General features: G+C 39.7%; 2 protein-coding genes across 9 annotated transcripts in view; both read left to right on the forward strand.

The window, feature by feature from the left end:
• The window catches only part of map2k5 (mitogen-activated protein kinase kinase 5), a 54,655-nt gene extending 48,896 nt beyond the window's left edge, over positions 1 to 5,759 (forward strand). For both annotated transcript variants that reach the window (XM_061033179.1, XM_061033209.1), the window contains one exon: positions 2,171 to 5,759. In XM_061033179.1, the coding sequence (XP_060889162.1) occupies positions 2,171 to 2,281 (111 nt within the window). In that variant the 3' untranslated portion in view covers positions 2,282 to 5,759. The remainder of the gene's footprint in view (positions 1 to 2,170) is intronic.
• An 11,231-nt stretch (positions 5,760 to 16,990) lies between these two features.
• skor1a (SKI family transcriptional corepressor 1a) lies at positions 16,991 to 25,292 on the forward strand. Of its 7 annotated transcripts, none has more exons than XM_061032759.1 (9): positions 16,991 to 17,276; positions 18,459 to 20,226; positions 20,825 to 20,915; positions 21,005 to 21,076; positions 21,248 to 21,310; positions 22,281 to 22,367; positions 22,516 to 22,590; positions 23,175 to 23,240; positions 24,941 to 25,292. In XM_061032759.1, exons 2-9 carry the CDS (start codon positions 18,469 to 18,471, stop codon positions 25,036 to 25,038), a joined length of 2,310 nt encoding a protein of 769 aa, XP_060888742.1. In that variant the 5' UTR covers positions 16,991 to 17,276; positions 18,459 to 18,468; the 3' UTR covers positions 25,039 to 25,292. The 7 variants fall into 7 exon arrangements, with proteins under 7 accessions (XP_060888742.1, XP_060888827.1, XP_060888895.1 ...); XM_061032844.1 differs by having other exon boundaries at positions 24,944 to 25,292; XM_061032912.1 differs by having other exon boundaries at positions 22,281 to 22,355.
• Positions 25,293 to 25,645: the final 353 nt, after the last annotated feature.

Consider the following 25,645-nt stretch of genomic DNA (forward strand, 5'->3'; position numbering starts at 1 on the left):
TTACTTTAAAATGCCTTGATGAGCCATCACAGAAATGTTTTGCATTTAAAACCAAATCTGTCGGACATAAATATTTAAGAGGCTTTAACGATGCTCCTCTTTTTGTTTATTTCTATTTTATTATTATTTCTGGATTCGTGATTAAGAATAATTATGCCAGTCAAACTAAACCACGGCTTCACATAAACATGTAATTATGTTTTCTGGCTCCAATCTGGCGGATAATAAAAAAATAATATTTCTCAATAGGTATAAACATTTTTGGTTTGATGTGAGTGTGTCATTTTTTCTGTTGTCATGGCGAAGTTAGGTGCTTGTGAATGATCATTCTTCTGAAGGTCATGTGTTTGTATAGAAATAGTGGAGGACCCTGAGAAAGGACACAAGCCATATTTTAAAGTTGTTGTGTGGGACTACAAGTAGTGAAGGCAGATGTGGGTGCAAAATGTTTTTTTTTTATCAAAATGTGATGTTAAATTGTAAAGTAGACAAAGATGTTTGAAGAAGTATTATAGAAATTAAAGATTTTTTTTCCACTACAATATGAGATGCATGTAATGACTTGATTTAAGAATGACTTGTATACGACTGCTAATTTGGCTTCTCAGTGCTGTACACACTTAAAGGGGTCATATTATGCTTTTTCTGGTTTTATATGCTCTTTAGTGTGTTTTCCAAATGTCCTGTGCATGTTTAGGCACAGCTATGTGCAAAAATTCAAAGTCCGTGGAAACGAAGCTTCTCCTATGTCCTCCTGTTAGCTGCAGCATTAGCTGCATGTAACGCTTGGTTCTAGCCCCCCTCGAAAAGTCAGTGTGACATCACTGATCTAAGTCCATTGGCTCGTTGTGGCAAGCCCATTAACTTCTGTAGCACGCCCACGATATGCCGTAGCCTGCGGTAGCACAGTAGTGCTAAGGTGCTAATGTTTTTGCTCTCCTCGGAGCCAAAGTGGCTGCATTCCCAATATGGTAAAAGGGGCGTGACATTTCCGAGAACCGTGCTGAGCGACTGACCAATTACGGCAGAGCCAACAGGCCGACCAATCAGATCAGTCTTGGCACACACACTCTGAACGCGGGCACTTCAGAGCCTTAGAGAGAGAGTCAGAAGCGAGCCGGTGCATGGAGCGGCAGTACATGAAAACAGACACTTTTGTTTTAACTTTAGCTATTGTGAACATACTTTAGTAGGTACATAGATTAAATATACAAACCCCAAAAAGGGCATAATATGGGCTCTTTAAATCTGTTGTCTGATGTAAACTCTTTATATTAAGGTACACATAGTTTACCATTCTCTCATTGCACATAAACAAGCAAGTAAGTCATAATGGTGATTTCTTAGCTGTCATAATGTGCTCAATACCTTGAATAATGTGCAACATTTTACACATAAATACAGAAGAAATATCTTCTGTAAATGTCTCTCTGAGTCAAGACTGTCTACAATGAGTGAGAAGCGTGAATCCCACTGGCTGTGTTGTTTTCGGAGCTGTGTTTACATCATGTTTACACGGACAGGACGGCCTTGTGTATAAAGCCAAGGAGTAGAGAAAAGAAGAATAACATACTCACTGCTTATTTGGATGTCATTTAAGTGTCTTTAGATCTCGGTCATTCTTTCATCAATTTATGTGAAATGTGAAGCTATGAGTTAACCATAGTGTGCTAACGTTAGCATGCTAACACAACAATGCAGGCCACAGGCAATCATCTCGAGCAAAGGACGGTTTTGTCCTCTGCTTGTACGTAATGGTGCTTAATGATGGTGCTTTCTAATTGATAACTCCTTCGTGCGAAGGCCAGTGGAGAGGGGTTGGAGGTGTGTCGCTGGAGGAGAGCGGAGGCTTCAGAATAGCGGAGGTGTTGCAAAACAGCAGTTCGTTTTGGTTTCATGCTGGTGCTCAAGGGCGACGTCTACTGGATCGAAAAGTTGCACATTCTTCCTTTAATTTGAGTTGAAAATAATTAAAAAGGTATTACAGCAACAATAATGAGCTACATAATAATATAACAAAACAAATTAGACCATTATTACCAGTATCACCGGTTAAGAAACAACATTGAATCAGCCTATTTTGCTGCACTATGAACTCAAATTTACACGGCATGATGCTTTTTTAATAGAAATAATTGACACGTCTTTCTCTTTTTTTCTGTCTTTCTAGGAACATTACTTCATCACACAGTATAATGATGGAAACGCTGAGGTGGTGTCCATGTGGGTCTGTCGCTGTCTGGAGGAGAGACGAGCTCAGCAGGCTCAAGGATGCGTCTGACGTCCTCTTGTCGCCCACCCATGATGGACCCGGATGTTTGATCCCCAAAACCTCAAAACACTTACTTAAAGGCTTCAGGGTCAAGTACATCCATATGGCACCGTACAAGTGGACGAGATGTTGAATACTGTTGTGAGTAAATATCACATGAAGTATTTATATTTGACATTGAGGAGCTCACTTCTTCTGAACTCTGCATCCAGTAAGAGCTGAGACATCAGCACTTTCTTCAGCACATGATCTCCATTCAGCAGCACAGTTCACACAATTCTCGTGAGTATAGAGAATGAAGACGTATGTTCGGATGAACTGACATAAAAAGTCCTGATTTAATGGGACAATAAAAAAAAAACTCAAAGCCTAAGACTGCAGTACCTGTGCAGACTTTCCCTGTTGCTAGGATGGTATCTCAAATACCAGCTCGTGCTTTACTGTGGACAGCCGTCTACTGAATGTTAAGGTTTAAGCCTGTGAATAACTTCCCATGTGTGTGCCTGTTTTTGTCCCAGTGTTGTACTTGATTACCTCAGCAATCATAGGTTGTCCTTAAAATATGAAACCCCCCCCCACCCAGAAAAAGAAATGTGTACATGTACTTGTACCCAGTTATTGCCTTGTCCATGTGAGCTTCATACAAATCTCTTTCTGAGGTAATATAGTGAACAACAAGCCTGCAGTATCAGTGAGAAGCAGCTCTGCAATGTCACAGAGTGGAAGGATCAACAATCATCTTTTTTTCTGTTCTGAAGGTTACTTCCCAAATTATTTATTGTTCAAAGTCGTCACTAGGAACCAGGCTTTCCCTCCATTTAAAAAGGTTGTTAACTGAGATAAACCTTTTTCTGTTTGCACAGACATGCCCGAATCTGAACCCCACAACTTCTGAAAAGCAGACTGTGCTGTAGCTTTTCTCCACCAGCTTTTAGAAGCTAACTTTTGAATGTAAAGTTGTTGTTTTTTATCCACTTTCTTACCTGTAGATCATAACTTTGGAAATATATAGATATATATATATATGTGTCATGTCCTATACAGAAATATATTTTAGTGCATTGCCAAAAGAAATCAGATGATATGCGGGACTTAAGAGGGGAAACATAAATGCAGTGCACAGAGAGGATTGACGATGGCTATATTGAATAATGTAGTTTTCCTCTGGATTAGGCAAACTTAATGTGTTATGTGACACAAAAAATGAATTGCCTCACAGACTGTGTGTGCGGTTTTTGAAAATGTGTGGAGTTTAAGTGCAATTAAATGCCACAAAGGCGAGGTGACATCAGTGGCATGATTTGTATAGTGCAAAGACAAAAGTAAGAGCAGTACATCGGCGCTACAGAAAAGACCAAACGCATCGGTTTATTCTCTATATGATGAGTTTGTTTCTAAAGGTCACCATTAAATTAGCTTTTGTCCTCTTCAGCAATGACACATTTCATGTAAGGTTGATATATTTCTCAGTGTCCTTTGACTATAAATCACATTTACTGCATCATTTCACTTAGGAAAAAAGGTTTTTATATTTTTAATGGCGAGGCCTGCAGAGGAATTGTTTTCATCAATCTGATTATAACGCTTATTTTCAGAATAGACTATTCATTAAGCTTTTATGAGTGTTACCTTCCTACCGACAAATTACCATATGGGGGAAACAATGACCTAGGTCTCAAGTCCATATCAATTATAAGCAGGGTTTTTTTATTTATAAAGTTCACTTGTGTATGAATTGAAAACTTCATACAATAAGATTGCTGGCAACCAATTTAAATTTGCTAGATTATTCCCAAAGAATAAAGTAATGTCGGCTGACCCCGTGTTTCAACGGGTCAAGGTTTTAAAATGATTACAGGCAGCTTTATGGTGGCACTGGAAAAATCTTCAAAACAGAAGTCTAAAAATCCCAACTTTACAACTTTTTCATCTTTATCCACTTTCTGTGAAACTTGGAAGACCAACCGAACTGTTTGATGAAGACTAGTGAGCTGCATGTTTGTTAAATAACAAGCTCATTGATGAACATTTTCTCTTTGGGCAAACATTTAGACACTATTGATAATTCTGAATATTTATGTTTATATAGCAGTTCAATCAGTGTCGAAATTTGTCAAAAATGGTCACAGGCAGTTTTTTCTGGGCAATAATTCTCTATTAACCTTTCTAGTTCAAGTGTTCTGAGACGAGTCAAGGCTTCTCGGTCTTCATTTCTTTTCAGAGACAACATCTGTATTGGCTGTGTTTGATGAATGTTTATTCACATGCTAGTACCTTCTGCTTGTAAAAGTCATATCCTGATTTTAAGGCAGAGATTCCTTCTCAAAAATGTATCCCAGCATTGGCAACATTTGCCTACACAAAGCAATCCAATGACATTTGATGGACGTATCAATAATAGAGCTTAAAAAAGAGGCAACAGCGTGCAATAAAAAAAACCTTTCACAATAAAAGCATATCAGAGACTTAACCATGCGTACAGGTTAGCTGCAAACTCCCTTTACCTATAATACTGAAATGCTTTGTGGTGGTTGGTCCATATATAATTCCATTAAGGCAGTCTTAGGGAGGGGGGGCTTTTCCCACAACATACCCCAGCTTTAAGTACAAAGATGTCTTAATCTTAAACAAACTGGGATATAGGTGACAATGTGCAATTTATCAGTTGAGTCTTTAAGAGATCATTTGAGGCCACTTCTCGCCTCAGAAACCTGAAAATTAAAAACAGTTATTTCCTTTATGTTTACAGAAAATACCCTGGGAGGATGTCTGTGCAAAATGTCAGAAATATTACTCTGATGATTGTTCAAATCAGAACAAAAAGTAAGATGTTGCAGTAACAGAATAACTTCAACGTGATTTGCCAAAAGTTGCACAATGAATTTAAGATGTTCTCTGCATAATAATTGTGAAATATAGTCGTGTTGCTGTCATTTTGGGTGTGTATCATTTTTACTTTACTGTTCATTCATCTGTTTGATATCAACCTTACATTAAGTTGGCCTTAAATCTAACTGAAGCTATAAAAAAAAAACAGCCTGTAGTGAGAATAGTTTGTCATGGCCCTGGCTCCTGATGAACTCACTTCAAATGTTGACGTGTCCAATGACTTAAATGAAACCAAAAAAGAGAACCATTTTTCTTATGATGAACTGAAAGGTCAGACACATCTTTTATGGATGGAAATGAACTCACTGACTGTGATTTTAACTATGCATCTGCAGAATGAGTGGAAATAGCTTGTTCTTTTTCTTTCTTTCTTTTTACCTTTTATTTTGTTTTCTAACAGAGTTCACATCCTGTGTTTCTTGTCTGGTTTTTTTTTTGTCTTTTTTTTATCCTAAACCATGAAGCATTAAGTCAGTGATGATGGGACTCAGCAGTTATGTTAGTGCTGTAATATTACTCACTGATTTGGGTCTTTTTCTGTAATTATCTGTGTTGGCACATATTCCAGCCATAATAAAATATAAGTATTTAAACATAATACGTTGGGTAAGTTTGAGATTTTCTTATAACTTTAGCATTCTTGTCTTTGCATCTTGTAGTATCTTGAAGTATATTCAATGACTTTCTCAATCCACATCTTGATTATTTTATTTTGAAAGGGACTTCATTGCTTTCACAAAGACAAACATCTGACGTTTGGGTGTTCACCTGCAGAGGAGTGTGTGGTTGGTGAGGAGAAGAAGCCTGAAGGTAAAAATCCTCTAAACAATGAACACTTGCATGTAGAAGAAAAAAATGTTTTTATTGTTCATGTGTTAATTCATTTAAAAGCACTCGTTTGATTCATCAGCTTGAATATCAGGACGTTTTGAGCTAATGAGAGAAGTGCAACATCCTTCCAAACCTCTTCACCTCAAACTGCACACGGCAAATGATAAACTGGGACATCAAGCTCAAACTACTGCAGTCGAGTACAACAAATGTTTTTAAGTTGACGATCATAGTATAGAGTGTAGTTGGGCTGTCATTGCATTAAACAAAATATACAGTTCTGAATACGTACAACATTAAAAATCTACCATTTTTAAGTATATTTCAACCTAACATACTTAAGTATACTGTAAGTATGAATACTACATTTCTTAGATTATGACGATAGTTTATTTTGAGCGATGCAGTGCAACATTTTAAAGATTACAGCTAATTAAAGATGAAGCCAGACAATTACATGAACATGAAAATCAAACACAAGCTCACGTCTCACTCTAATCCGTCCTCAGTTAATATCAATGTGGACAAACATTTGAGTTTTATACCAAACAGTTTAACTGAAGCCCCTCAAACAGTTGAATCGGTTTCTTTCTAAAACAGGTTAAAGCAAAGTGAACATCATCACCACGTGGTAGGATTTATTTTCAGTTGTTGTATCAGACTGCGTTCGTTTTACCTCTGTGTGGATAAATTGTAAACTGGGTGTAAAGCACATCCAGCCGCTCTTTTCATTAACATGATGTAAGACACCTTCAGGACATGATTTAAACTCCTCACAAGGCTTTAATAACGTAAAAAAAAAAAAAAAAAAAACACTGATGGTCTCTTCATCAATTATGTGACTTTTTAATGTCTTGGTGTGATTTGACCCAAACCTGTCAGCACCTTGCTACCACAGTTCACTTCAAATTAGCATTTTATAATTAATCTCAGTCAACCTTTAATTAACAACAGCCTCATTCTTGTATTTTAATTTTAACATTAACCTGTGAAAATGTTGGCCAATAAGGAGATATGGTCTTTACCTAAATGCATGAAGAACATCCCATGATGTCTTTCTCCACAGGTTGATACACTTGAACATGAAATGTCTTTTAAAACTCTGAACATGAATCAGTACAAAACCTTCAGCGCCTGAGGTTGAACCTCATTACCTCTAAATGGTAAGTAAATAAATGTTACTGTCACTTTATCAAAGCACAGATATTGAATTTAGCTTAACAACAAGCAGTTATTTGCATGCATCAATCCAACACACATTTCTTCCCCTCAGCAGCTTCACATGGGTCACTTTAGTTCACAATGCCAAATGGAAGATATGTTTATTATTTTCAATTATTAACTATCAAAATGAGCCATCATTTCAGGTTGAATAAGTTAATTTAGTCGTTCAATGTTAGGAATGTGGAGATATCACCACTGATTTTTGTGACAAATAATGTCTGCATGCCAATGTCCTGATCTGTTAAAGACTGCGGCACACTTCAAACCTGCTCAGGGTCACACTCAAATTTACTGTTACGACCCGGCTTTTGGGGGGAAACTAAAGTAACCAGGGGATTTTAGTAGATTAAGTTATTTATCAAAACAGAAGAAACATTTTGATACAAAAAAGTGAGGAGAACTGAAAGGGCTGACGACTGCTGCTTCGATCAATAACAAGGTAACACAGAAGGACTCTAAATTAGGGTTTAAAAATATTTTGTAATTGGTGAAGCTGAAATCAAACAAAACCTACCTAACTACACTAAACTACCCAAACCAAACAAGAAAAGACCAGCACCCCTAAACCTAGAGTTCTGAACAAAGACAGATCCTAATGTGTGTGTTTAATAAAATAAACATCCTGGCCCAGTCCAACACATGACCAGTTCCTCAGAACAGCGAATCAATTCAACTTTATTTGTATAACACCTTCCATACAGAGATGAAGCACAAAGTGCTTTACATAAATATAAATCAAGCAGGAATGACATGACCCCCACCTCCCACCCCTTCCCCACAATCCATAAACAAGGTAAGAACAAACTAGATCAAAACAGGTACTGAGGGACTGAGGAAACGCAAACATGAATTCTTAATGAGAAAACACAGGAGGTTAAAATGTTAAAAAGCTGAAGAAAAGACAAAAGACGAGTTCTTTTCAGAACATTTACAAATATAGACAAAAGACAACGTGAGGCACAGTGGCAGCTGAAAACAAACGAAGCTGCACGAGGACTGTCGAGCTGGCCGAGCTTCTTAAGAGTGTGATGTGGAGGGTGATGTCCTCTGATTGGTTGATTGTTTCACTCCTGTGCACCAATCAAGCTTCTCCTGCAACAGCCGCACAGGTGAATGAAATCAGGTCTGGAAGATGCACTCACTAACACACACACAGACACAAAACACAGACACAGACACACACACAGACACACACACAGACACACACACACACAAACACTCATAAACAGAGGTCAGTCACACACACAGGAGAAGGGGTGTGGCTCGAGCCGTAACGTCTACTCAATTTTCATTCATCGAGATGAAAGATGTAAAGCCAAATGAAAAAAAAAAGTATGAACAGACCAGGAGCTAAGAAAAATAGTGAACATAACAGCCAATGATAAACCAAACAATAAACATGAGAACATCAAGACTGCGGAGGTGTCAGTATGACTGCTGCGTATTAAGCTGCTGTTCAATGTCAACACAGTAGAAAAATGTAAACATGTAATAGAAATATGGATCAGTAGCAACAGAAGAATATTAACTCTGTCATATATTATTATCTTTGCAGAGACATGCCAGCTTCATCCAAAAGCATCTACACCTATGCTAAGCTAATCCCTGTATACTGTACGCCCCAAACTTGCAAATATGGCAGTCACTCTTTGATAGAAAGTGTTGTGAATAAATTCAACATGGAGAGATGCTCTCACCGATATAAAGTCATCGTGTATGTTAATGAAGTACGTTTACTTTTAGACTGTATCAGAAAGTTATCCCAAATAAAATGTGACAGCTTGTTGAGCATAGAGAGTGACTTTAAAACAAGCTTAACTTTCTTGGAGGACCTGAAATTGGTGTCCTTGGAAAAAGACGCAATTGTCAAAGTCATTGAAATGAAAATGTCATTGTAAAGCTGTTAAGGGATTCCTAAGCCTTTACACAGTTTAGGAAAAGTTCATATATGAAGGTGAAACTTAATAAATCAATAAAAAACTCACTTTGTACTTAAGCATACATAACTTTTAGAAGCTCATCGGCTCATATACTGTATGTATGTTACACAACCAATGAGGTCTTAACAAAAGGAAAGATGTTTTCTCTGCAGTTCATTAATAATCTCTCATTTATTTGTCAGCGTGGGTTCAGAAAACAAACATGTGTGAAGATCACTGAAAAATGTTCTCTCGCTTTCAAATTAAATACACAAATCTCAGAGAGGCAAACGTTCCCTCTGGGCTTCTGTACAGCATCCACATCTTCGTTTTGGTAATAACTGTTAGTCATACTCTGTTTTTTAAAAAGGGACCTTGTGCCATGTTATATATACACGTTGAAGTCTCAGAGCAGCTTGACATGTACAGTAGAGCAGAGCAGTCTCGTTTTGATAAAATGCATCTGTTTGTACAGCAGAGGAGCCATGAGGCATTCGAGGACCCTGACACACAGCTAAGCAGTATGTAAAGAGGCGGAAATGTGTTGTATTATCTGAATTAAAAACTCTTTGAAAGGAGCCTCGGAGAGCAGAAGGACTAATTATTTTATATCAAGCTGTTTTTTTTTCTTATGTGATCATGCATGAATTCATTCCTCTTGGTTATTTGATCTTTAAATGAAAGCCAGTTTAAGCTAAATACTTAAGACTTAAGACTACTTTCTCTGATATTTGACCTCTTTCACGCTGCAGTCAGAGCGCCAATTATCCTTCTGAGGGACACCAAAGGCAGAAATACAACAAAGACCCAACCAAGACCCAGAATGCTGCTGGTCCTTGTAAAGATATTTTCAAAGAAAAATCTCCGGTGGGTAGGATAACTGCCTCTGTGCTGTGTGAAACGTGTGCCACCAATGTCCCAGAAAAGTGTTTGATCTGTGAGAAAGTAGATTAAGAGGTCAATAAGAGCAGGGTTGACTCTATAGTGCACAAACACTCATCTATCCAGACCTTCACTGAGTACTCTAGAAATGATTTAGCTTTTTTTTTTATACATTTATCATTCATTAGATGTTTTTTATTGAAGTCCAAATCTTAAAACATCTGCATGCCAACACTGAAAGACTCTCGAGAGGTTTGAATAGCACTTGAGGAAACATTTTCATATCTTTGTCAAACTGACAATCCTTGAGTCTTGGCCTATTTTACAAACTTGTCTGGTGTGGTTATTTTAAAAATTTGGGAATTTTTGAGACTTTTCACTGAAGGCCACTATTGTAACGCTCATAATGGAACTAAAAGCAAAGTCATGGGATCACCCAAGACTGTATAAAACATGGACATAGTCTCTGTGACATCATCAGTTGGTTCCTGAAGAGGCGTCCCTGCATCACAAATGCTGACGCCATCTAATATCCGGCTAAGTGAGAAGCAGGCAAATGGGAGCTGAGGTGGGCTGAATATATATCTTTGTTGCTGAAACATACCGATCTAGCCCGAGACCAAAACATTTTTGAAACAGGCTGTAAACATGTTTATTTCTGCTGTAAAAAAAAAAAAAACAGCATTTGAAATTAGGACCTAATTGAGATTCCTAGGATTTTGGAGCCCACTTCAAGTGGACACTCAAGGAACTGCAGTTTTTGCAGTTTTGCATGGGCGTCATTTTTCAACATCAGAGGTTGCTCCTTGATGATCACCAAGTACAAGGTAATTCCTGCTCTTGGGGCAAAGAATATTAATCCAATATTTGAGATATTTCAATCTGGACTGAAGTGATGGATCTTTAGGCTCAGACAGTCACTTCTCGAGATCAACCCTGATAGCTTGGCTAACGATGTACAGTAGAAGTTTGTCAACCTGCAGGTTATGGCAGTATTTTGCACTGAATCACAGCTAAATACAAACCTGTGTGATGTCCACAAACAGTCACTTAGCTGTTCACTTATTTTAAAGCATGCTAATTTCTTGAGGCTCTTTCAGTCAGTAATCATTTAGGGCAAACATATCCATGCTGTGACAAAACAGTTTCCTTATGATTGAATGTCTGTAATTGCCGCTCTCCAAGGAAACCCTCAAACTCAGGTTTCAGGAGGTGTCACCACCCTTACTTTTTTGATATCATAACAATTGTTCAATGCATAGCAAACAGATTTTGTTCAGACATTCATGTTCACCAGCAGATACATGAAAATGTCTTCTCCTCCAACAGGTTCCTGCTTGTGATTCTGAGTGAAATGTGTGGACAGTCTCGCCACTGTAGCTCTGCTGGGAAACACCTTCCAGTGGTAAGAGGTAACTTTACAATTGTGACTCTGAAAGGAACTCCAATGATTTGACTGACTCCAATCTCAGAAACTATACGGTGCCATGACCTCTGAGAGCAACGGCCACATTTCCAGGGCTTCCGGAGTAACCAGCGCTTACTTAGATTAGGAGAGAGGATGGAGCGGGTGTTGTTGATTGTTCGCTGAACTTTCATAAAGCTATCTGTTTACAGAGAGCTTGAGCTAAATCATTGTTAGAATCTCGGTGATTCCTGTATGAGGTGGAACGTTTATGAATTATACTATTCAGACTGCAAACAAGACCAAAACACCAAAAACTGTGTCATCTACAGACAGACTCTGCATTATACAGAATCTATCTACAGAGATGAGATCAACATCCCAGATTTAACAAAAGACCGGCCCTGTCTCCTAAACCTGAGTCACATCAGGAAGGACTTCTTTACAGACTGGATGAAGGCGGTGGAACAATGACAGCAACCAATAACTCTCTGTTTTCATATGGGCTCGTCTCCAGTGGACATGGCTACCTAATCTTTAATAGAGGCCAGCAGCTCAGGCCTGGTGTGGTTTATATTTTACAGTTGGATGTTACACGGGATATAAACGGTGTTTGACACTTCTTTAACTCCCAGTACCAGTTTTAGACCACAGGAATGAATTTCTTTAATTCCTCTCATTTGCATCGTGCCTCACTTTAATTAAAACGCTGTAAAGGTTAAAGGACTTAAAGTTTAATAAAATAATGTAATGCTGACTGAATTAAAAGGTTAATGTTTAATCATTTCTTCTTGGAGATTGGAGGTTTGGGTGAGGCATTGTTAAAATCCTTGCTCGGAAACTGAATTATATTAATATTATTGCATTACATCACGAGTCTGTGTGTTAATGATCACCTGCTTTTTAACACACCTGCCGATCAGATGGGTTTCTCTAAGCAACCTGCGGCCTGCTGGGAGCACAGATGACGATCAGTCAGAGCAGGCAGCGTTGTGACAGCTCCTCCTGCCACAGTTGATTCCTGCTGCATGTAAATGTTGTCACCGGATGATCCATGGCTGTGCTCGCTCTGACCTATAGTGATAATGTGTCTGCGATGAGGATGTGGACGCTGCGTGATCTCATCTGGCGGGCCTCTTGTGCGGGATATTGACCGCGCTTTGTTTGGAGATGCGTCTTCATTTCTTGCCACTCCGGGACCTTCATATTCCCAAATTCCCAGCGAGCATTGCGTCTCCGCTTTGTATCGGCCGGTGACCTTTTCCCACAGCAGTCCCACTTGATTAGCACACCAGGCGGGACAATGAGTGTCCTCCCTGTACACAGCCATTACCCACATCTCTTTATCAATGTCCTGTAATTAAAATGTCACCGTTTAATTTTCGAGCCATCGCGTTCCTCTCGGCGGAATCTTTTCCTCCAATAAAAAGTGCAATCGAAACGCTCTTTTCACTGGAAACAAGAAAAAAAAAAAAAAAAAAGGGATGCGGAGAAAGCGTTTAGGTGAGGCGAGCAGTGAGGGATCAATAGGCCCTTTAGTCCGCGAGGAGGATTGATCGCTCTCTAAAATGGGATTTATAGGGGTCATGCTTTTATAGGCTGCTGATACAACTGTTAATTATAAAACATTTGGCCTCAATTGCCGCTGTTATTAAACCTGTCCTGATTGCGCAAGCTTGATTTATCTCTTTATATGACAAAATGCAATAGCTGATTGGAAATACATCTCTAATTATAACATCTGAGCTATTACTATCCAGCTGCACCGCCACGTGCAGGGCTTTTTGACTTGAATCAATGATCGCTGGCATCTGGAGTTGTTATTGTGCGTTTCCAAGCTCCCTAATCTAAAATGGACTCAGTTTTTAGACACCTGAGTGTTCTTGCACTTTTGAAAATAGCCAACAAACACAATTCCTCCCCTTTCTTTATAGGATACATGTTTGCATTGGACTGTAATGTGACAGTCGTAGAGGTTTGAACTTAATCCTCAGAGGCCGATAAGGCAGTTAATAAAATATTAATATCATAATCTCCAGGACAAAAAAAAAAGTGACTATTCCCTCTAAAAGCAACAATCTGTGCAACAATGTAACGTTTTGTTTCACTCCTGTGCTTCTTGTCAGACTAATAGTTTGTGAAACTGGGTAAATGTAAATAAGAAGGCTATTGATAGCATCCGTAAAACATTCATAGGCAATTTATTTATCTGTTTTTGCACGAGGGAAAATGATGGTCTAAAATAAAAGAGAAAATGTATCTATTAAAAGCAGCCTTAAAGCAGAAAATGATGCATGGGTCTATATACCCTATTTTAAATGTTAGCATTTAAGGATTATAGTATTTTGAACTAACTTTTGTGAAGGGAAATTGTGTCACAGATGTCCAAACAGTCCCTTGCAGCAGAAACACGTAGGCTACACATGTAACGTGTTGTAAATCAAACGCTTATTAGCCGTAATCCTTAACATAAATGTCCCATCCACCATTGTGTTAAATAATCCATCAGGTCTGGTTCACCTGGTGAGTGTGGACTCCTGATGACTTAAACCTGAACCGCCTGAACGTTTCAGGTGAAAGGTTTTTTGTTTTTTTTTCAACAATTGAGCGCATATGAATGAGGGCCGAGTCATTTGTGTCCAACAGTAACAAGAAAAGAGCTCGCCTAAAATTACCGCTGAAATGTCTAATTAAAACCTCCTTGCTGCTGATCCGCACACGTCAGCTCACGTTTCCCCGGAATAAGCAGCGACAAAGGCTGCATTCAGGTTCTGCGGTGTAAATAATTAAAAAGAGAGGAATAATTACAGTATAAAATTGTAATTATTGGTGGGGGCTGCAGGGGGAAGCCTCTGATGCTGAAAGAGGAGAGCACGCGCTTAGGATCGGGTTCAGCATCAATATTGCAGGGAGGTAAAACTGGCGATCTCAGGCTACACACACACACACACACACACACACACACACACACACACACACACACACACACACACACACACACACACACACACAAGGTTGCTGATGCATCACACTCTCTCACTAAACCCGAGCGTGTTGTGGTTAGTTTATCTGCCTTCACCATTAACTGTCCTAAAAACGTAGGCCTATTAACGCGTTGATTGTTTCCTCCTGGCTGCCCTTCTCAAAATATTTATTTGCCTGTTTTAAAAGTCATTTTTGGCCGGAAAAAAACAGTATTTTTCACAACAATATTTACCAGTTCTATGCTAGTTTGAAAGCAGGGCCGGTCTGAAAATGTATAGGGGCCAATGAACCCCCCTAAACCCAAATACACACAGTTACAAGCTCCATTATTTTTAATTTAATAAGTCTCTGCTTGCTTTGTTTTCTTTGGTCTTTACTAATTATCATCAAACCCCACAAAAACTGAATAACTTTTTGTATCTCCATATTACCCTGGTGTGGTGCTCAATAGATCTATGTGGTGTCATGGAAAGGGGAAATAAAAAAAATAAAAATAAAAATATTTTGTAAATCATTAATAATTTGGGTGCTGTAGTGTTTATTAAAATTGAATTATGCAGACATGCATGGTGCTTTTCTTTAGACTGTTTCCTGAGATCAACAATGCATTTGGTTAATGACTCAATATAAGTTCAGGGTGCCTGCTCAGTAAAGGAATATGTCAGTGTGAAGTTTGAGCTCTTTTTTTGCTCCTTTACTTGTATTGTGAAAAACAATTTGAGCCATATGGAAGTATAAGATTCAACACTTGTAAGTAGCATTGCTTGTCAGTTTTTATCATTTAGTGAGAAATTACAATAAGAAAATCATCACCAGCTTCATCCTCTAATTTTTAGATAATGTGGCTCAGACTGAATATTGACTCATCAAAGCACACTGGTATAAAGTAGAATAAAACCATTCAAAGAAAATGTCCAACTCCATCACAACATGAGCACTAAAAGCAATGTTTCTGTCATAAACTCGCAGGAGACAGACATCATTCTCAGTGATATAGTCTTTAGTGATTTGACTTTTTTTTTTACAGCCAGGGGTAATCTGATATTTCACACGACTATTGCTCTTAACTGCTGCCATTGTACCCTTTATTTAGAGTTTATGGAGTTTAATGTAAGATAAATGTGTTTTAACAGCAACATGTAATATAGGACGTTTTTTAAGGGGGTGGTCTTCTTTTTGTAGGAACTCTGATTATCTGATTAGTACATTTTGAAGTTACAAAATGATACATGCTCTCTGATCTCTCTTTCCTTCTTGTACCAATGCTTCTGATTGGCTGACCCACACAGCTTATGTGTATATGTATAATTAGCTTATTGACCTGATTTATCGGCACATTTCTGGACAACACTGAAGGGGCTAAATACTTATTTTAGGGTTTAATAATATAATCCACTTGGTCAGGGTGGGGTCTTGTGTGAAGGTATGGCTGTTTGTCAGATTGTTTCTCCATTCTTGATAATTCTACATTTCCTCTCTTCACTTGACACATTTCCTTCTTGTCATTTTCAGACTCTGTCCCTCTGCACGTGCGTCCACCTGCGCCAGGTATCGACTCTTCACCCTGTACAGGACATCAGCGTGGTTAACCGATCAGCCATCGATCAGGTTATTAATAATAAATTAAGGGGTTAAAGGCAGCCGATTGGATTGATTGTCACCAATTACATCACAGACACTTTTGACATTTCTGTAATTTTTTTTTACAGATTTTTCAATTTACGTTTTGTTTGTGTGTGAGTGTGTGTCTGAGAGAGAGAGAGAGAGAGAGAGAGAGGGAGAGAGGGTCCTGCCTTAGGCATCCTCATAATCTTCTCATTTCATTTCACTTTATTTGCAGAACAACAAAACGATTCCACGCGCGAACGAAGCCTCTTAAATTCAAAAAGTAGCCTATGTTATCTTATTGTGTCCATCGTTTCTCCAATTCGTACGTCACTTTTCTCACCCAGGCCTCAGATTGATTTGCGTGGCGGCCGTGGAAGCCATAACAGATGGTCGTGTAACTTGATAAACGCGCGCGGGCCTTTTGTCATTCTTGTTGCCTTCCAGACTGCCACGCGCCCTGCCTCTTGTTTCCCAGCTCGCTCCCACTGCGGTGGAAATAATACAGCATCTTGATGACCGATCTCATGCTTAAAGACTGTGCATGATCAGATGGGCCGGCAAATGGTTTTCCAATACTGAGTCCGAGGGCCCCTCGAGGGTCTTTGACTGGGGCCAGGGGTCACAATTATCACAGTTATAATTTCACTATGTTTGCGTCTTTACATGGCCTAGATGTTTCCAAGGCAATGCAGCGCGCTATATTGTTAATTATTAACAATTCAAAGATATTCATATAAATGAGACTAAGGACCGAAATTTCCCTCCATTTGGGGTCAGCAGGGGTCTAATTGTGCGTGATATTGTCCCTGTTTCTGTTTTGTGCGTCAGAGCAGTAAAATTGTGAATTATCAAAACGGTAGTGTAGTCACTCAGCACGTCTTTGGGAGAAAGAACGAGAGGGAGAGAGAGGAGGGGAGCTATTACACATCAGCATGACAGGAGAGAGAGTGTGTTTGAGGGAGGGAGGGGAGAGAGAGAGAGAGAGAGAGAGAGAGAGAGAGAGGTGCCATGTGCTTCCTGTCTACACGCCATTCACCTCCCTGGGATCCAGCGCGATGGAGGTCCTGTTTGCGTCTGCTGCTGCACGCAAATAAACTGAAATAAAGACTCCAGCTCAAAGTTATACTGACAGACCTCCTTGTCTGTGAGACTGCCCCTCTCTGGACTCTCTGGGCCTGTATTTCCACTTATTTATTCATATTTACCATCACCTTTTCACCCCAAACCCTGTTGGAGTGTGTCGTCTTTTTACGAGAGAAAGGTATGTATTTTATTAAGAATTTTGCTATTAATCGTGATCATTTTGCATTTATTCTTGGATTTTTTTTTCTTGTATATTTGCAGTTTTACTCCTAAAATGTGGGTTAATCTGTCAAATTAAAAAAAACTGTATTAATGTCAGCTGTTTTTATACATTTATTATTTTTATTATTATTATAATTAAAGTCGCTGCAGGTGTTTGTATCGGCCTCCGTGAAGTCAGGAGCATGATGCATAAAGTCTGTACGCGCAGGTGACCGTGGGACAGGCCTGCTTCACCTACATATCGAACAACTGGCCGAGTTTGATCTGCGCAGAAGCTTTAATTATATATAGGGCTAGTCTTTTATTAACAATGCCAGGACGCGCTCGTGGATCTGTGTAATTACCAGGAAAGCAGCTTACAATTGTTCTTTTCCTCTCTGCTAAGCGCATTGGCGCAGCTCAGGCTGCATTTTCCTTCTGTCCTTATCCGCGCGTAAGGATCTTATGTGACTCTTAAGCAGTTGCCGAGTAAGTGCTGAGCCGATTTTGGAGATAAGAGCTGCAGCAGATCCACCTCCGCACAGGAACCCGGATTACCTGAGAGAGGAGGCCGAGCACATGGTGGAATGAAGAGATAGAAATAATAAACAAGAAGTCTTGATGATTTCACTTTTACAAATGAACTCCTGCAAAAACCTGTTAGTTGTTCAGCTATGTTAAATGCTTTACGTATTATGTTATTTTCGTGATATTTAAAATATTTTCGTTGGTATAAATATCAATAATCACTGTTCTATATGTGCTTCTAATGCCCCATTGGGTTGGCATGTATAGGCCCACCAACGACACAGCTGCTTAATACTTATATTAGGCTAATTATACAGAGATGATCAAATAACGATAATCTTTTTTTATTTTAATTATTCATTTGTAGTATATTTGCTTTCCATTTCTAAGGTGAACAGAAACGTCACAATTTTACACGTCAAAAAAGTTTATTTTCTATGTTTCACATTTTATGAATAACACTGTATTTCTTGGAGATATTTATGTTTGAATGTGTTTATTTTTGCGTATCAGTTTAAAAATAAATAAATAATCTGAATAACTTTAAGAAGATGCATTGAACATAATAATGCTTTTGCACACTGCTGTCAAACACCCCCAGGCTCACTCCAGCTGTTTGTTTGATTGACAGATTTCCAGGGATGGAGTCGACGCCCGGACAGCTTCGAGACGCGGGACGAGACGCCAGCTCACCCCCCAGTTCAAAGCAGGACGCACAGAGCTTCTCCAGCTCGAGCTCCCTCAGACCCAACCAAGTGAGCGAGACCTCCCTGTACGGGGTGCCCATCGTATGTCTGGTCATAGACGGGAAGGAGAGGCTGTGCTTGGCGCAGATTTCTAACACCCTGTTGAAGAACTACAGCTACAACGAGATCCACAACCGCAGGGTCGCTTTGGGCATCACCTGTGTGCAGTGCACCCCCGTGCAGCTAGAACTCCTGCGGCGTGCGGGGGCCATGCCTATCTCCTCCAGGCGCTGCGGCATGATAACCAAGCGGGAGGCCGAGAGGCTCTGCAAGTCCTTCCTGGGAGCGCACAGCCCCCCGAAGCTTCCAGAGAATTTTGCATTTGATGTTACTCATGAGTGCGCGTGGGGCTGCAGAGGCAGTTTTATCCCCGCCAGATACAATAGCTCCAGAGCAAAGTGCATCAAGTGCAGCTTCTGCAACATGTATTTCTCCCCAAATAAATTCATCTTCCACTCCCACCGCACCACAGAGTCCAAATACCTGCAGCCTGACGCGGCCAACTTTAACTCGTGGAGACGCCACCTGAAACTGACGGACAAAAAGGCTGAAGACATTAACCACGCGTGGGAGGATGTAAAGGCCATGTTCAATGGAGGGAGCAGAAAGAGGACTCTGCCAATGAGTGGCTCGGGAATGTCCTCTTCAATGAAATCTCAGGCCTCGTCCAGCCTGGCCCAAAGAAGCTCCCCTGAGGTCCCACACAAAAGTTTACGCTGCGACGACGATCAGGGGAGTAATAACCTGAGTTTGACGAGCGGCGCGCGGACCTACCCGGTCATCCCTGTGCCCAGCAAGAGCTTTGGCATGCTCCAGAAAATCCCCCCACCTCTGTTCCCCCACCACCCCTATGGCTTCCCGAGCTACGGCCTGTGTCAGAAGAAGACCGACGGAGTGTCTGACGCGAGCAAAACCAACGTGTCTGGTGTGTTTTGGCCCGGCGCAAAGGACACCCTCTACCCTGCGTTCCCCATGTTCTGGCCTACAGCTGGAGGCCTCCCCTTGCCGCCTTACCCGGGATCTCCACCCAAACCTCCCCCAGAGCTGCCAGGCGTCCGACAGAGCGAGCTCGACTTATCTGACCAAAGCGACCGGGGCACACACAGACCCAAAGACACCAATCTCCAGCCTCTCCATCAACAGGACGGAGAGCGCTGCTCCAGCTCCCAGTCCTCCTCCACCCGGACTGACGAGGATAAATCCGGGGACGAGACCCACCAGAGGAAAATCAGCTACATTTCGGCCTTCAGACCTGTGGTCAAAGACGCGGAGACCATCGCTAAACTTTACGGCAACCGGGAAGGCTATGGCGCGCGTGCCTCTGGCTACCTGTCCCCGGATTTTATCAGCGAGAGCTCCAGTTACAGATCCATCTCCCCGGACAGAGAAAGTGTGGGTGATGAAGACGAAGACCCGGACGTGGATGTGGAGTCAAACCGAGGGCAAGACGAGGACGAGGCGATTCAGATCTCCCCTGGGGGGGTGCACCGTCACTCCCCCGTGCTGGACAGGGTGTCATCTGGTGCTGAGGAGAGTCAGGAGCAGCCTGACGCCTCCAGCCCCGGAGCAGCAGCAACATCACCGGAGGACTCAGTTCACACCGGGTCATCAGAGGAGGACAGACGGATGCGTAATGGCTCTCCTCTTCATGAAGTAAGATTAGATTAAATGAAACTTTAATGATCCCCGCAGGGGGAGCTGAATTGTCACAATAGAGAACATTGGTGATGAGAGTTTATAGAGGAGAAGAGGCCGATACAATGTCATCAAGATCAATTGACAACGATTTAAAAATCTAATGTTTTTATTAATATCGGTATATTTTATGAATATAACTCCAAGCAAAAGGATGACTGACACTTGTGGAGAAACTGCCCTGTTGATGTGCCAGTGAGCAAGGCAGAAAGGCCGAAGATTACCTCTTAAATGTCTGAAAGCAAATGAAACAAAAAGATCACAAGCAGACAGATTTATTTAGAAGGCTGTTCTGTTTTCTAACTGATAAATAGTGTAAAACACTTTATTTCCTATTAATATGCCTTTTTTCTTTATTTAATCATTTTTCACCTCCAAATTAGTGTTTTAAGTGAAACCATCTTTATGGAATGATTTTAACATCTTCTCAACGAATGAGACTCCTGTTTTTTTTTGTTTTTTTTTTGTTTTTTTTTTAGATTATCATGAAAAACAGCATTAAATGACGTATAATTGGTGTACGTTATTAAACATAAGTGTGTGCTTTCTTTTACAGGTGTACGCTCATGGCAAAGACGGCCACGTGCTCCTCAACGAGCCTCCGTCGATTGGGTCCAAACAATCGAGCAGCCCCCGCAGATCCAACGGTGATCATTAAACCAATTAATGTTTTTTTTAATGCAAATTGTGTTTTTGTTCCCCTGTTTTTATGAAAGATCTGTGTCCTTCTGTTCAGGTGTTCATCATCACACGTCTGAAACACAGAACCAGCGTAATACAACATATCAGGAGCAGAAGGACAGACAAGGTATTTCATTATTATTATTGGTTTTATTTATTTTGAATGAAAAATCCTGCTGGTATAATCTTTTTAAAATCTTTATTTTATTGTGTCAGACCCCTTGTACGAAATATTAGAATCATAGTTTTCCTTTTTTTTTTTTTAGGATAAATAATGACTTTTGTTGTTTTTGTGCAGCCGATGGAGCTTTACGCATCGACATCAGTGTGCACGAGAGAGATCTGGAGAACATGGCCAAAGGTAAGAGGCTGTTTTCACGATCAAAATGAAACAAAAGAGAGATGGATGTAGCAGATGATGCTAATCCACAATTAACGCCGTTTAGATTGTTATTGGGGTTCATGTATCACCAGCTATCAGAAAAAAATATTTACTGCAGGTCATCACATTTAATCAACACTAATATTTATTTTTAAATGTAGGACATTACATTTAATTAAACAGAGTTAGTAATTTGGTAATGACTTTGAATATCAGTTTTATATAGAACCAATTGAAACGATGCAGTTTAATTATTAAAGACTGTGTGTTATATTAATGTTAAACATTGATTTGAGCTCATTTTACATGCAGATAAATGCCCGTGGCCTGCTAACGATGACGTGCCAGAACCTTAATGTGAATTTACATTTTGGTGGGCCTAAAGTGTTTCCATAGTTGTTAACCACTTAATCACGAGATGTGGGAGTTTTGACTTATTATTGTAAAAAGGGAAATCGTTTAGAGGCTATTAATATTTTAACGAACAGAGCCATAACCCCGAGGCACGGCAGCTAATTATTTTACAACGCTTGGAAAAACCCCGGGACTCCATTATTATCGTCTCAGGCTGCAGGCAGTGCGCGGCAATTACTGTGGCAGTCAGCACAGCAAAGCGCACAGAGGGCTGGAACCGAGGACGTGAACGCACCTGAAGTCGCTTTACTGGGCTGACATTAATCTTTATGTGCACAAATTCAAAATATATAATAATAAGTGGGACACAACTGATGTGAGGTAGATGCTTTTGTAAGATTTTTGTGCTGATTTCCGTGTTTTTTATTATCACTATGGTGAATGATTTTTTAATGCACCACTTTCCTGCTTTTTATTCAGAAGCACTGTCACTTTAGGATTGTGTTTGAAGTCTTTTTGGGTTGATAAAGATATTATCTTTGCTATAGCTTAATGTTCAGACGTGCCATTTTATGATGCTTTTCTGTTTTTGCAGAGGAATTACAGAAGCAGCTTGTGGAACAAGTAGAGCTGAGGAAAAAGTTGGAGAGAGAATTTCAGCATTTAAAAGGTAGGACAAAAAGTAAGTCTGATTATATATAACAAATTAGCCACAGTGGCATTTAGGATCTTAAACCGTGCGCTTATAGAAGATAATAAGTTATTTTGTTATTTGAATCTAGTAGTGTTTCTTTAAAAGTTTCCATCTGACGTGGCCTTGTACTCTTCAGATAATTTTCAGGATCAAATGAAGCGTGAGCTGTCCTACAGAGAGGAAATGGTCCAGCAGCTGCAGATTGTTCGAGGTTGGTGTCTCTCTTTACTTTGTGCCTCCATACATTATGAATGCAAAGCAGACGTAGATCAGTGCTCTTTAACTTTATGGGAAAAATCTGCCACAAAGGAATATTTAAGTAACGTCAAATCAATCAGAACATGTAAAGTGAAAAAGAAATGAAAAGTGACACTTGCATATTGAAAAATTGGCAATTTATCTGCAACCTTTTTACTGTAAATTGAAGAAAACACATTTCTCCTGCTGTTTGTTTAATTATAAGATATCACAAGGTGAAACTGAAACCATATTGTTTTGTTTTGAAAGGTTATTTTCTCCTAAATCATGCTCTGGAAAATTGAAAAGACAGATCATTATGTAGTACGGTATCGGTTACATGCAGTAGACAGCAACTAAAGCCAGCATTATTGGGATTGGTTTAATGTTACAGTAGTTTAAATACAGGGTTCAAGTACACACAGGGGTCACTCTAAATACCATAGGGGCAAACGGCAAACATTACACTACTTCACCACACACTGCACAGCAACTCATATATTTCTTCCCCTTTTTCGACCCATTGTTTCATACTTGATTCATTTTATTTTTGGATAGACACTTTGTGCAGCGAGTTGGACCAAGAGAGAAACGCTCGTTATGCAATACAGCAGAAGCTAAAAGGTAATTTTGTGGTCTAAGAGAGGGACAGGAATGCACACATACAAACATAAATATGCAAGTGCTACTTTTTTTAAAACATCTCCATTGGTCAGTGTGATGCATTTTAACATCTGGACACCACAGCAGGATGGATTTACTGATCTGTAAGTCTGTTTGAAAGCAATCCTCACATGCACAAATGTACTATCAAAATACTCTGGGTCACTTCAATTGTTCTTCCCGTTCTTCTTGGGTTTAAATAGATCCCTTTTTCATACTATTTCAAAAGTAAGTCAAAAGAAAATTCACAGTTCTGTTAAAAATATAAATAAAGCACATTTTAGTCTAAAGGAAATAAATGAACTAATATCACAGAAAACTATTACTGTTCAAAATTACATCACATAGACTAAAGCCAGTTTAAAAAAACAAACAAAAAAATGTGTCTCAAGTTGTTGTTTTTTAAGATGTCAGGGGAATCTGGAGAGTGAATTTAAAAAAAGGAATCTGAAGTGTTGGAGACACAAATTCAAAGAATAGAAAAATCCTTGTTTGATTATAAACCCTCCACAAACACTCAGTCTGCTGGACATTGGCTTTAAATCTGTCTCTTCCTACATGGGAAAGGCTGACAGTTTTTTAGGAGGGGGGGGGGGGGGGGCAAAATACCAAACAAAATGTTTGTTCACTTGCCCAAAGGTGGAGAAGTTGGTGTATCATCAAAAGTAAGAAGCAACCACGTGTAATGGAATCTTCTAAGTGAATTAATCATGACGTAAATGAAGCATGTGACTTAAAACGCCAACTAAGGCGACTAAAAATAGTGTCATACAACATGAGACAGTATTCTTCTTCAAACGACTACATCAAATACAAACAAAAACAATATTTCCATTTTGTTTCTGTATTTGAGGTTGGACTAGCGGCCTTGGTTGCAGCCACTTTACCTGCAGTAGTGTAACGGCACCACACTGGAGAATGACATCACCAGCTGTCTGAACAAACCTTTGACTCTTGATAGAAGAGGGAAGTTAACACATCATGCTGGTGCAACACTATTTACTCAGCAAACTTTACACTCACTATTCCTTGTAGTTATATTTGAATTCTGAAGGATGGTTTTTAAGTTTAAGTTTAATACTCTATACAGTATAGGGGTGTGGCCCCCATTTTTCAAAAAAGGATCACCTGAAGAAGTCTGTAACCTTTTTGTGGCATTGAATTAGTGTGCGAGCATGTCTTCCTTTAGCTTCAGTACATGGATATTCACAAATATTCTCCTTTTGAACTATTTTTCTGATAATTTTGTTAAATTTGTGATTACATTTGGATGGAAATCTGGCTTATGAAATCACATATAGGATTTTTTTAAACGTATAAATCACTGAAAGATTCCCAGTGGATACATCAAACTGCAAAAGCCTTAAGTTAGCTTGAACCAAACTTAACAAGTTATTTTGCTCAGCACAAAGACTCCTGACATTCAGATCACATTGAGAGCAGATTTTCTTTAACGGACAGAAGGAACAATTACAACAACCAAACACTGTGTCAGTGAACATGTTGACATCTGAGGATTGTTTGAAGACAGACTTGGGGAAAAAAAAAGTGAATCCGTCCTTTGACAGCATTAGGTATAAGAACAACAACAAAATGTCACAGCTTGTGAGAGTATTGTGTTTGTCTTCAATGTTCTCACTGATGGACTCGTTCCTCCCCAGAAGCTCACGACGCCCTTCATCATTTCTCGTGTAAGATGCTCACCCCTCGCCAGTGTACCGGAGCCTGCACCTTCAAACCCCCACTGCTGCCCCCATAGGGCCCGGCGTTGCCCTCACCCGACCCCAGCACAGCCAAAAAATAGAAAAGATTCACTCCACCACACACACACACACACACACACACACACTCACACACACACACACACACGCACACACACACAGGTCCTGTTATTCAGGGATCACCATCCTGCTGTATAGACACACTTCTGATTTTAGCACTTGAGTGAAAATGTTGAGACTTGCAAAAGATTTCAGCAGCGACCTCATCTCCTGCAAAAAAACAAAAAAACAACCAACCTGAACTCTCAACTAAAAGAGACCGGGATTTTTCTTAAAGTTCAGTTTTTGTTGTGAATTTCGAGGATTGTTGATCTGGAGCTCAAACCGAGGAGTGTCTCTGAATGGATCTATAGCTACTCTGAAAGAAAAAAAAAACACTATAAACATATACATACATATATATATCACGTGACGATGTGCAATGGCTTGTATAATTGTGATATTCAGTTCAAAATGCATCTCATAATTAAGCTTTTGTTGCTTGTTTGAAACTCTTGAGTTTGCACATGTCTTTCTTATTTATCCATTAAATTATTGTTTAGAGCGTTTGTAACACTGTACATGTTGTTAAGCACTTTAAATGGG

The sequence above is a fragment of the Labrus mixtus genome, chromosome 1 (genome assembly GCF_963584025.1).
Source record: "Labrus mixtus chromosome 1, fLabMix1.1, whole genome shotgun sequence".
Lineage (NCBI taxonomy): Eukaryota > Metazoa > Chordata > Actinopteri > Labriformes > Labridae > Labrus > Labrus mixtus.

Excerpts from the sequence above, each read along its gene's own strand:
- skor1a (XM_061032759.1), top strand. The coding sequence starts at position 18,469 with ATGGAGTCGACGCCCGGACAGCTTCGAGACGCGGGACGAGACGCCAGC. Across the intron at positions 22,368-22,515 it reads TTTAAAAGGTAGGACAAAAA|ATAATTTTCAGGATCAAATG; the intron begins GTAAGTCTGATT and ends TGTACTCTTCAG. Across the intron at positions 22,591-23,174 it reads GCAGCTGCAGATTGTTCGAG|ACACTTTGTGCAGCGAGTTG; the intron begins GTTGGTGTCTCT and ends ATTTTTGGATAG.